The sequence below is a fragment of the Takifugu rubripes genome, chromosome 5 (assembly GCF_901000725.2).
Source record: "Takifugu rubripes chromosome 5, fTakRub1.2, whole genome shotgun sequence".
Taxonomy (NCBI): Eukaryota; Metazoa; Chordata; class Actinopteri; order Tetraodontiformes; family Tetraodontidae; genus Takifugu; species Takifugu rubripes.
In genome coordinates this window covers 6752139-6765377 of record NC_042289.1, presented here as the reverse complement: position 1 = coordinate 6765377, position 13239 = coordinate 6752139, and the positions used below count along the sequence as shown (strand labels likewise).

General features: G+C 41.4%; 2 protein-coding genes across 3 annotated transcripts; both read left to right on the top strand.

Annotated features, from left to right (window-relative positions):
- The first annotated feature begins 2414 nt into the window (after positions 1-2414).
- On the top strand, positions 2415-5386 carry LOC101074403 (cell death-inducing p53-target protein 1 homolog). The gene is made up of 5 exons (XM_003964569.3): positions 2415-2578; positions 3490-3645; positions 3859-3903; positions 4394-4538; positions 4630-5386. The coding sequence occupies exons 2-5, from the start codon at positions 3501-3503 to the stop codon at positions 4736-4738; spliced, it is 444 nt and encodes a 147-aa protein (XP_003964618.1). The 5' UTR covers positions 2415-2578; positions 3490-3500; the 3' UTR covers positions 4739-5386.
- A 685-nt stretch (positions 5387-6071) lies between these two features.
- Positions 6072-9958, top strand: LOC101064844 (interferon-induced protein 44-like). 2 transcript variants are annotated; one of them, XM_003964610.3, is made up of 8 exons: positions 6072-6155; positions 6839-6855; positions 7002-7035; positions 7124-7325; positions 8222-8371; positions 8484-8655; positions 9157-9257; positions 9357-9950. In XM_003964610.3, the coding sequence occupies exons 2-8, from the start codon at positions 6846-6848 to the stop codon at positions 9534-9536; spliced, it is 849 nt and encodes a 282-aa protein (XP_003964659.2). In that variant the 5' UTR covers positions 6072-6155; positions 6839-6845; the 3' UTR covers positions 9537-9950. The 2 variants fall into 2 exon arrangements, with proteins under 2 accessions (XP_003964659.2, XP_029692444.1); XM_029836584.1 differs by lacking the exon at positions 8222-8371 and having other exon boundaries at positions 9357-9958.
- The last annotated feature ends 3281 nt before the right edge of the window (positions 9959-13239 follow it).

Genomic DNA, 13239 nt, shown 5'->3' with positions numbered 1-13239 from the left:
GTTGTGCAGTTGGAAAGTCGCTTCTTCACTTCTTATGCCACCAGACACTTCATTTTAAAATGAAACTGCAGATTTCTGCCTTGTGGACCTAGAGTTATTCATTAGGTATTATATTATTATCATTGTTATTAGAGATAACAATACCAATAACAATAAACTAATAAAAAAGAAGAAAACAGACTGGGAGGATGAGCCAGATTGGATACAAAGAAACAAAAAAACACCCTGAAGTTGATCTTTGTTCCCTTTCAGTCAATTTACTCAGTACAACACATCTGTATGGGAAATCACGCTCTCCCGTGGCCCGCTGAAAAAACCTCTATTCACACCTTTTAAGGCAAATGACGTGTGGCGACGTATGTGAGGTCTGCTCGCACATATAAATTCCCATCGCCATGGTCATATTTCAGTTATTATGCTCTTCACCTCGCTAAGAACACCTCCACGAGTCAGGCTAACTGGGTGCTGCTAGTTAGCTTTGTCTTCGTTACGGCTGCAGCCGGCTCAAATTTAGCTGAACTGCTTTTGTTGGTGTTAGTCACCAACTACCCACGGAGCACCAATTTCGAGTGCGTCTTGGTGTCATTTTCCGTCTCGCTATGAGTTTGGAACCTAAACATGCGAGCAAGAAGTCAGTTTGCCCCTGTCCTCAGGGGTGCGGCTTCTCCATGTACGAAAAGGATCTCCACAAAGATTGTCCAGGTTTTCCTGGGGATTTTCCATGCCAGGAGGGCATTGACGGAGCTGGTCTCATGTGCACATTGCCGCCTGCTCTGTGGTTCAACCCTCGAGAGACGAGTTAAATTTGTGGAGAAAGTACTCGGTAAGGCAACCGTGGCTCAGCCGGACCCACTTTTTTCCTTGTCGAAGGACCTAGCTTTGTCTGTGTCCAAAGGTGAGGAGCTTGTGGTTGGAGACCCTGTAGAAAGCTGGGCAGACCACATGGAGTTCACTGACGGGTCAGCCGAATATGAACCAGGCGCTGACTGGTAACGCCTGTCATGACCTGCTGGACATCGGCCTGAACACACGAGGGTTATCGGAGGATGAGCAGGAAGAATTGTCGTCAGATCAGTACACTGCTGCTGCACAGTGGCCATCCAAGTCAACACATCCTTCCTCTCACTGTGCCATCGCACAGCTAAAAAGCTGTCCGTTGAGTGGCCCTCTCCTCCGCCAGCTCAAAAGCCAACGCGATTCATGGGATTTTTCCTCCCCCCTGAACCGATGACTGTTAAGAATAGCCTGCCTATGTACCTAGACATTGTCGCGGACATTCGACGTGGCACAAACCACTGTCTACCCGGGACATGGAATTCTTGGAATTGGATGAAGCGGAGGAGACCGGTCTGGTCAATATTCCACCCATGGAAGCGTCCTTGGCCTCGTACCTGGCCCTGTCCCATAATCATGGTGTTGGTGGCTCTGCCACACTCCCATCAAAGCACTGCAGGTTCTCTGCTTCACAGCTGGAAAAAAATTACCGGTCGCAGGCTAGCATAGCTCGTGCCTTGAGCTCCATTACTATGCTCCAGACATACCAAGCTATGTCTCTGGCAGAACTCGAGGAGAATATGCCTTCTGACAGTCCACTGATCCCTCTGATTAACAAAGTTAGGATCACGACAGATCACATCCTTCATGTGTCCCAAAGGGGTGGGCTGGTACTGCCATTTCCTGCCGGCACACCAGCAGACGACAGTCCCTCGCCCACAGTACTGCAGGTCACCCGGCTGGATGTTCTTGGTGGGGCCTCCCTTGGTGCCGCGAACAGAGGCTGGTACAGCCATCATTTCGTTGTTTTGAAGAAAGGAGGAGGACTCCGTCTTCTGTTCCCTGAAGGAGAGGAATGAGGTACAACACTAAGTTGCCCCACTGTGCAGCCAGGCTCGGTGAAGCGTGGCTGTCAAACTGAATAATGACCGTGGCGATAGGAGTTTATGTGTGCTGGCGGACCTCACATACGTCACCACGGGCATTTGACTTAAATGGTGGGAATAGAGGTTTCTTCAACAAGGACGTGATACCTCGTTCCTCTTCTTCAGGGAACAGAAGTTATAGCCATAACACTTTGTTTCTGTTTCCCTCCCCCATGAAAGCGTGTGCTAACCACAGGAAACAGAAAAAAAGCAAGGGGCGGATGACAGAGAAACCATAATGCATGTGATATGGTGCAGCGAAACTTATTACTGTGTCACAATCACAATTTGTTATCACTGATTTAGTTTATGAGGCTGTTGATCTACATGGAGGTTTGTGTGGCTTTATGTGTGTGTGTATGTGTGTGTATGTGTGTGTTTTCAGATTCTTGTGTTTGTCCCAGACCTTTATTACTGAATGTTTCCACTGTGTCAGTTGAAGTGAGGGGATTTGTGGGAGGGGAAAGAGAGAGTGGGTTGCAGCAACAAGCTAGTAAGGAAGTAGTTCTTCCTCATTCCGTTCTGCTCTTTACACTCTTTTATAGCGTCCGTTCTTTGTTAGTTGTTCCTCGTCATATTCGTCTGCGTCATTGGACTTTTGTCCTGACTCAGACAAGGGAGAGCCAGTTCAGCAGCTTTTCCTCACTCCTTCCAAGCAGGTATGTCTCCTTTGACTTCTGAATGTTAAATTCTGTGCTTGTGATCGTGTCACTGCAACTTCAGACCATTATAGATGCAGGTCAGGTCGAAGGTTGTCAAGCTTCTGAACTGGGATCTGTCACATTGTGGTAGCTCATGGTTAGCTCTTTCAGCCCAGAGACATCGATACTAGTGTGACGTGTACTCCCCTAATTGATTGAGGACAGTTTTATTGATAGAAGAAAGGGAAGAGAGATTGAAAGTCTACCCCCTTATCTTCAGCTTGAAATAGGTCAACTGGAATTGCTTCGATTCTCTTTCAAACTGAGGAGATTTCTTCTTCCCGGACGACTGACAACGCTCAATGACATCACATATGAGAATGAGAAATTAGGTCAATCAAAAAAGTTTCATCTGTCAGTTACAGATTTTCCTACAAGTCATGTGATCTTATGGGTTGAGCGGGAAGTGGGATGAGGCATTATATTGAGACAGGGTGGACAGGGCACAGGTGGGCTCTGATTTAGTTCAATTTTTTAATGATAGTTTTGGTGCACAGAGGATGACAGTAACATTGGAAGTCAGAATATGTGACCTTTAACTGTGGGTGTGCTGATGTCTGTGTTGATTCACTGATGAAGAATTTTCAGGTCAGCTGATTTCCCTTAACACTCTGTCTGCCATCAATTAGTGCCAGATAAAGCATTCAACCTGTGTGATTCTCAGAGCAACTAGCCCACTCAGCAGAGTACTCAGAAGCCACATATTTGCCCCTTGCTGACAAACCATAAACCCCAAGAATATATATTAGACTTTACCAAGGTGACCATGGACTTGACATGTAAAGAAGCCTTTCAAATTAGTTTTCTGGTTAGAGATGTTAACAACAATGGTTGACTAACTTACAACATGTGTATCCACATGTCTTCAGATTCATTTCAGATGGAAAAGGGACACCCACCACAGGACTTGGCTCCTCCGTACCCAGGACCCCCTATGAATTATGGGAGCGCACCAGGAATGTATCCACAGCCTGGAATAAACCCTCAGCCTGGCCCCGCTCCACCTCCTCCTGGATACCAGGGAGGTCTGTGTCGCCATACAGCCATCATACAGTGTCCAGATGCACTGAATGACACAGAAACATTAGAGTCAACAAAAACAACACTTCTCTTCCATAGACTATACCTAGAAAAATCTATTATACAAATAAAAATATACTCAGATGCATCCTTGATGTCCTGAGGTACACCTAATTCATTTGTCCCAGCTTTAAAACTGCATGTGTTACATCCTGCAGGTGTTCCTTATTGTCCACCCCAGACTGCCGTACATGCAACTACAGGTAAGACCAAGCATGGACCCCAGCAGAGACAAGACACTGACAGACTGAGGCATCACTGCACTTTCACCCAGATATTTTTGCCATCAGCAATCTTGTAGCTAGCTTGCCCCTAATGGTTCTTTGGCATTGTTTATTGTCTTCTTCCAAGGGTTGATGAATAACTCATTTGTGTCTGACAAAAAAACAAACAAACAGTTGTTCTGGATAAATGTCATTGTTTTGTCTCTCAGCCATGTGAAAGAACCCTGCTACCTTACTGCACAGCTCAGAGGATATTTATATTTTAAACTCTTTCAGGTGTTGAATCTGGTAAAATTAAGTCAATGCGGCCTCTGTGTACATGCAGGAGAAATGAAAAACAACAACAAAAGAGCATAAAAGAGGGCCCTTTTCAATATAGTTTCCATTCTCAATAATGCACATCTTGCAAACTGCTTCCTTATATGAGACTGTGGACATTTCAAAGTTTATTTTGTGTGTTTTTCCTCAGTGACACATGTAGTAGTGTCTCCTGCGCTCCATGACGTTCCAGGGCAAACTTTGTGCCCCCACTGCCAGCAAACAGTGATCACCAGGACCGAACCGACAGCAGGTCTGATGACCTGGCTCGTGTGTGCTGCACTTGGATTTTTTGGGTAAAAACCAAAGACACAAGAACAAAAACAAAGCAAACACACAAAAAAAGCACAACTTTGCAAACCTGAATGACTTGTTTCCTCCTCACAGGTGTTTCCTGTGCTGTTTTATCCCGTTCTGTATTGAATCCTGCCAAGACATAATGCATCGCTGTCCATCCTGCAACAGGGTCATTTACATCTACAAGCGAATGTCCTGAATGTCCTGAATGTCCTGCTCTGACAGGGACAACAATGATGACTCCTTTTTATCTGTGCCTTATTTTGATTCTTTTTACTTTTACTACCACACATTCATATTTTGTTATGGAACAGTTTTAATTTTATTTCCTTTTTTTACAAAACAAGGAAAATGCTAATATTCTCACTGTGCTGAATGGTTGTGGAGACTTTCACTCAGATTCAGAGACTGTCCACATTCTCCCACATCCTGGGGAACATCCTGTAGTTTAATGAAGGAAGGAAGAAAATGAAGGAATATTACACATTCAATTAGTCCTAAAGCTGATCATCGTCACAAGCAGACGGTGCAAGAATGAGACATGCAAGGGACACCAGCAGGGCAGCTGTGTTTGTCTGCAATGTTGTGGAACCAAAAAAAAAAATCACATTTCATGCATTTGGTTTCATAGGTGCGTTTTGCCATAAATGAAGATAATGAAAACAAATGTTGTGAGTCGTCTTTTATACTATTAAACTCTGGATCAGGAACACAGGTTGGTTTTTCTTGATTTTTGTTTTTAATGTAAGGTCCACTGAAAAGTTTGTCATTAATCACTGAGGTCCTGGACCTCCTGTAAGTCAAGATTTTTTTGGAAGAAGAAAATAAAACTGATATTCAAATGTCACAATTGCTGTGTGATTCAGTCATTCTTTATAAGATCAGAGCAACTAAATTAAGGAGCTCCAGTGTTTCTTTTAAGCCGTTTCTTTTTTAGATAGATAGGTTTTAGATTTTAAATAGAACTCGCTGGGGACCGAGCTTGAAAATATAGCCCCTGTGGACCATTGGTATGTTGATGATCCGAGTGGTCACCTGAGAGTCGTTGGCAGGGTAAAGCTATTTTCAAGCTTGGTCCCCAGGGAGTTCAGAACCGAACAAGCGTTCTGGATAGAAGGCGAAACGTCTTCAAGAGAAGAAACACAGTCCAGCTGACAGAGAAAACTAGTAGCAATATGATATGTTAGGAGATGAACAGAAAACCCACAATATCCATATCTGGTTTTCATCAAAGAAATTAGACAAAGCTAATGAAACCAGCTGCCCAAGATTTGTGTTTAGTGTCAAATATCAGCATGTAGCAGCGGAGCTTGATCAGAACCTGAGCACCAAAGTCCAAATATTAGAGAACCAAACATGTAGAGTAAAAGTTTGATCTCACCTTAGTTGTGGCACATTGAGAGAAAATACATAGAGACCTTGTTGACTTTGTGGGTTTGCCAGTGAATCAATTTCAATGTGAATTTTTATTTATTTATTGAGTGAATGACTCCCAGTGAATTACAGTAGAGATTTTTTTTTTTTTTTTAAACGAACCAAAAGTGAAAGCAAAATTTCACCGAGTTGTGCCGTTAAAATCGTTGTGTGGATCAGTCGCCCTTTACAAAGGAATAAAGGTAAGGGCTCTAGTTTTTCTTTTAGACTACTTGTATGGACAAACAAGGTCGAGACGAACGTCACCAAAATGTTAAAATAACTACAACAGTTCACCTATTATTTCGGTGTTTGTCACCTGGTCTAATCTTCTCCAAAGCCTTCTAGGTGTTTGGAAAACTAGGTTACCATAAAATGGTTCACCACTATCCAAATAAATGCTTCGCTATCGATACATAAAATCCAACAATCGGTCTTTTGATATAATTCGTTTGGTGCAAAGTCTCGCGTGAACACGTCACTGAAGGCATCGTCAGAATCTTCAACAGCTGATGTCGGGACGTAAATCGAATTTAACAAACAAAAAAAGGAAAAGCACAAGCTGTACAAAACAAAAACAAACAACAACAACAACAAAAATCGACATTCAAAGTCATCTTACATCACGCAAGACTAGCTTTGTTGATACCAAGGCTGCTTCTCTGCACCACACATCCGAAAAAACAATAAACTAGTTGTAGTAAAAGATCGATTTGGGGGTTTAAAAGTTGATAGCAAAGCATTTATAGGTCGATGAAGTGATTTTTCTTTACCCATCCCTTCTGCAAATTAATCAACTGATTTTTTAAACACAATTAAAAAGCAGAAAGGAGCAGATTATTTGTGCATGTCGTTCAACCACTTAATATATTCTCTCAATTTACAGGTGCGTGATGGGACAAAGTAAGTCTATTTCCAAATAGAAAGCCCAAAAGAGAGAATATTAACTGGATATTGATGTTTAGCAAAACAATCACGGAAAACTACACATAAGATTTAACTCACAGACCACAAATAAAATTTTGCCTGATGTTCGTTTAAACAAACAGGTTTGGTCACTTCGCCATGGAGGGAAATGCCAGCGTGAGTAGCAAATCTGAGTGTTGATGCAGTTTCTCAGTTAAACTGACTGTTTTTCAGAAGCTCAAATAAAAATTTGTATCAAATGCAGGAACAACAGAGAAAATCTCAGCTCTGTCAAACAATACGAACCTAAAAACACTGACGTCCAACATCTCAGAGTTTTGCTGCATGGACCAGTTGGTGCTGGAAAGTCCAGTTTCATCAACTCTGTTGACACTGTTTTACGACGTAAAATCACTGGCCGAGCTCTCGCAGATGGAAATCTGGTTGAAGGCAGCTTCACCACAAAGGTAAGCAGCTTTGACTGTTAAAGAATAAGTTCTATTAATTTTAACAATCCAACACAGTTTCAAATGTAACTTAAATAAAACAGGAATTATCTAGAATGATTTACTACCATAATTTAATTCCTTAAATTTAATTTTATATTTCAGTCAAAATTACAGTGAGGCATTTAGTCACAATTAATGCCCAAACTCGAAACCTGAAGGATGACAGGGGAGATACCTAAACTCCTGGCATCATGGGGACATTCAAACCCTTCCAACACAAGCTGGTGATGAGGAGATTCCTTTATTAGCTAAAAACCCACAGAAGGAGTCAAGGCAATGCTACAAAGCAAAGGAGCAATCGGTGCTGTTAACCCGGAGGAATAAATATGACTAAAAGAACCAAAATGAGAGCTATTTATCTCAAAATGGGAAAAGAAAGCCTTGCTAGTTCTATTACTGTAGTTTCAACAAGGCAAATGTGGCCGCTAGGCACAACAAAAGAAGCGCACTGTCATGATGATAAGCCACCTCTGCAAAATGGATCCACTGGCTCAAATCAAGCTGGCAGGAGGTCGAGCAGAGTGAAGATGGAAGAGCTGGCTTCCAACGAATCAACTGTAAGCACCAGCCAGAAAGCAGGAATGGCCTGCCAGAATTAACATAAAGTCAACAAATCACAGGCACTGGAGCGAGGACACAACCACAATGGAAATGTTTAAAAGGATTTGCTGTCCAAAATTCTAGGCAAAGGAGTCCAACTAGAACACAGGAGACAATTAGACCCAGAAAGAGAGATGAGAATCAGATAAAAGAGGAGAAGAGACAAGACAACAAAGACAGACTGACAGAACCTGAGAGTTTTTCATGTGATGAAATTTAATGTAATAAACTCGAAATTCTTTTGTTATATATAGTATGAAAACTACAAAATGATCCAAGATTCAGATCCAAACAGCCATTATTGCGTCTCTTTTAATGACATTGTCGGCCTTGAGGAAAGTAGAGGAGTTCATGTTGATGACGTCATCCTGGCCCTAAAAGGACACGTGAGAGATGGTTATGAGGTAAAATCACCTCATATTTGATATCTGAACATTTTAGAGCTGAATATGTTTTCTCTTGAAAACACACATTTAATTAAACAAAAATGGTTAATATTGCTGTGTTATTTTCCAGTTCAATCCATCATCTCCTCTGAAAGAAGGTGATGAAGGTTACAACCCCTCCCCCACTCTGCAAGACCGAGTCCACGTCCTGGTTTCTGTCGTTCCTGCTGATGGTGCAGTTATAATAACTGATGAAATGGTGAAGAAGATGAGAAAGATCAGGAAAGCTGCCAGTGGAATGGGTGAGACTCAATCTTGGGTTAATTTCATAAAATCTGATCAAACATGACCCCAGTATTCAATGACAAAATTTATGTCACAAAAGCATTCTGCATTTTACCAGAAAATATAACATCATAGTTGTAGTAAATCTAATAAACGAACTGGGCAATGCCACAAAAGAAATTAAGAAGTAGGCTGGCAGCAGGAGAGGTCTCGGGACATTTTTCCAGCACTGACAGAGTGCCCTTTAGCAAGGCACCTAACCTAAAGATGCTCAGAATGCCTTTCGAGGGTGGCCTTCTCACACTGAAAACTGTCCCTTAATAATTATATTTACATGTGTTTTTTGTATACAAACAGTAAAAAAAAAGTGTAAAAACAGTGTCATTTACCCACTGAGGACTGATAAAGGATGCTGTTTCTTCTCTGAAATGGGCAAGGACCAGTATAACCACTCATGAACACCCTTGGGGATACTCTCCACAGCTAAGTTTGGCTGATTCAGTTTGGTTTTTGTTCAGGAATCCCACAGCTGGCCATTATCACTAAAGGTGACAAAGCCTGTCCAGCTGTGAAAGACAATGTGGAAAATCTTTACAAGAGCAAATACCTGAAGAAAAAGGTGATTTAAATGATGATTTCTGTGTTTTTTATGGATCATCATGATGTTACTGTTGCTATGACATGTTGTTTGAAGTGTAAACTATATTTTATGCTTTAGGCTGATGAATTCTGTGCCAAGCTGGGGATTTCAATGAATTGTGTCTTTCTGGTGAAGAACTATGATAAAGAAACCAGCCCCAAAGATGATGTTGATGCACCCATTCTCTGTGCACTGACACAGATCATCAGCTTTGGAGACGACTTTCTCAACGATGTGAAAAGAAAGGAAAAAATATAAATGTAAAATATTAATTTTCCTTGGTGAAATTAGTCAGCCAAAAATTTGTAATGAAGGTTAAAAATCATATTGGTGAACATACGTGATGAATTCCACATTGATGAATGTATAATTATATCATTTAATCATGTCCATTGATTGAACAAACCAACAACCAACTCAACATTCTGTAATACACAATCTTATAACACAAACTGGTATCCTCTGTTTATTCTGTTTTTAGATTTTCATCTTTACACAATATATTATTATTAGCAGTAGTAGTAGTGGTGGTGGTAACAACAACAACAATAACAACAACAATAATAATAATAAAAACTTAAGACACTTTTTGTCTTCTTCACTTTCCTCCTTTGTAAATTCCATTAAGACATCAATTACCATGCACATGTGGAACAAAGGGATGTTTGCAAGATTCAAGAATCAAGATGTACTTTATTCATCCCCGTAGGGAAATTGAATTGTAGTAGCAGCCTAACGTGGATTAATATAACTGTAGACTAGGTTTTGTATTTACAAAGTATAGAAACAGAATAAATAAATACAAATAAGATTAGAACATTATAAGCATATATACAGCATATATTATAAGCATATATATATATATATATATATATATATACACACATACATACACATATTATAAGCATTGAAGGCCCTCTTCTTGTTCAAAAGGGCCTTCAGGTCACTTGTCACCCATGGTTTGTTGTTTGGGTAACAGCGTACCTTCTTGGTGGGGACGGAGTTCTCAGTGCAGAACTTGATGTAGTCGGAAACAGTCTGTCAGTCCATCCAGGTCCTCACCATGTGGTTCACAGAGAGCAGACCAGTTAGTGGTCTCCAGGGCATCCCGCAGACAGTCCATGGCACCATCTGACCATTTCCTAACAGTCCTCACAGTGACCGATTGTTGCTGAACCACAGGTGTGTATGATGGGGAGAGCAGCACGAGATTGTGGTCAGACTTGCCTAGCGGAGGGAGTGCAGTGGAGGTGTATGCACTGGTGACATTAGCATACAGTAAATCCAAAGTCTTCCTGTCTCTCGTGCTGCACTGGACATACTGGTGGAATGTAGGGAGAGTGGACTTAAGGGAGGCATGATTGAAGTCACCTGTGATGAGGATAAAGGCTCCGGGATGTTTAGTCTGCAGGTCAGCCGTGACAGAGTGAATGACGTCACAGGCCGTGTCCGCTTCACCGGTCGGAGGAATATAAACGGTGATGGCGATGACATTAGTAAACTCCCTTGGCAAATAGTATGGACGGAGTCCGATAGCAATAAGTTCCACGTGGGACTGCGCACGCGCTCCTTGACGTGAATATACTCGGCCAGTCCTCCTCCTTTCTTCTTACCGGCCGCGGTGGTGTCTCGGTCCGCTCGCACAGTGCTGAAGTCAGCGATCCTCACATTAGAGTCCGGTATCAGTCCATGGAGCCACGTCTCCGTGAAACACATGATACTGGCCTCTCTGTACTCCCGCTGCCACGAAGGATGGTGGTCTTAGAGCCATCAGCTGGTCTCGTGTATAGACAATACCGCTCCGCTTCTTGGCACAGCTGATGGGGGCCGCGAATAACCCAAGCACCGCAAAACAGAGAAAAAAGTGTTCGAGCCTCCAGAACATGGTGTCTGAATACTCCAGTTGTAAATGGAAAGAAAGAAAGTAAATCCAAATAGAAAAGAATCTGAACAAGTATAGCAAACACTAGGAAAATTTAAAAAAGAACACTTAAGTGTAGGGAGCTGCTACTACTGGCTGCCGCCTGGCACAGCACCATTTTGAGTGGCCTGTTTTTCATCAAGCCTGTTTTTGAACTCAAGAATGTTTGGATTGATTTGTGAGTCTTTCGTAACTAATCGCACAGAACATACGTAGTGGAGGACAAAACTTTAACTTGCAATCTTTTATTGTTGCAATCAACATTTAAATTTGGAAGCAAAACAGCATCAGAGTGCGTTCAGTACTAGAATGGTAATCCTGAAAGGCTCGAGTTCATTGACGGGTCCCCTCACAGACAGATGAAACAAATTGCAATTCCAGCTTAGAAGATATAACTTTCTGTTATTTACTATTTTAAATTTTGGTGAAATTAGCCTTCCGGGTGTTAAAACTAGCCCCAAGACAAAATACTAAGGACAGAGTGTTACTGGCCATAGAATGACATACACATAAGATTTCAGAGCATTCTTTCGAAACAAAATTTTTACATTTATATTTACAACTGAGCAAAATCAAATATTTTGCATTGAAATATTTCATTTGTTGCCTAAATATCTTGCTGCATGATGTTATAATATTCACACTCCCTTCATGGGAATTTACAGCGGTTGCATGTTTTTAGAAGATATATTGCTGCAACCAATTCAGGAGCATGGATGAGTGAAGGGGAGTGTCTGTTTTCTGCATGTTTTTGTCTTACGTTAGAATTAGTTTAGATTTTAGGGATAATATAATCATTAGCAAGTTTAAAAAAGATTAGTAGTCAGTTGACCCTTCCTTGACATGACTGTTGTTTTGATAGTTGTGATCAGTGGAGACAGTCAGGCTGAAAGTGTTAAATGACCCATCATGAAACTAGACAGCATAGTTTAGTGGTGCTGATAAGTTAATCTGCAAGAAGAATGTTATAGAATCTATTTGTTTCTATAAAAGACTGGGTCGAGGGATAGTTTGGTTGTAGGGTTTTGAACTGGCCCGGTGCTCCGTAATATTTGTATGTTGAATTGATTCCATTTGCTAAATACATTTTGAAATTGGCATTTTTCTCCTTAAGAGTCTTCATTCAGAGAACGCACGGATCAACAGTGACACACTCGAGAATATTGCGATGCAACAATAGAGAATAAAGAACTGGTCTCAGCACAAGCCAAAGAATAGATGAAGTGGCAACACAATACAGGAAAGAGGTATGGACGAATTATTGGAGGAATGCAGGTTCGGGAATTGGGACAACGGGCAACGCTGAAATTCTCTAGCCTTAACAGTCAAGTCCAAAATGGATTTTAGACAAAGCAAAGATGAAGGTTGTGGGATTGCTAATTCAGTCCATTCTCCGAGAACAATTAAGATCAGGTTTTCATTGGTTCAAATTATTTTACATGTTTATTTCCACATCATAGATGAAGTCCTCTCCAAAACTGATGATCTGTCTCAGTGCACAGAGAATTGGTGCGTCAACATCATCTTGCTGGTTTCTATAGAATAGTTCTTCACCAGAAAGACACAGTTGGAGGGAATCCCCAGCCTGACACACAATCCATCAACCTAAAGTGCAAAAATATAGTTTACACTTCAACCAACATGTCGTAGCAACAGTAACATCATGATGATCCATTGCTTCAGGTATTTGCTGTTGTAAAGATTTTCCACATTGTCTTTCACAGCAGGACAGGCTTTGTCACCTTTAGTGATAATGGCCAGCTGTGGGATTCCTGAACAAAACACAAACTGAGTCAGAATATGAACTTCTCCTCTCTCTACCCAGCCCCCCATCAGCAGGAGGGTTCCCTGATATGAGCTTGGTCCTGCTCAAGGTTTCTTCCTGTTAAAGGGGAGTTTTTCCTTGCCACTGTTGCTTATTGGGGGTCAGACCCTGGGATTCTGTAAAGCACCTAGAAACAATTTTGATTGGAACAGACTTTGATTGATTTGATTGTCACTATATTGATTGATTACGGTATCTATGAGTGCTCTGCATAT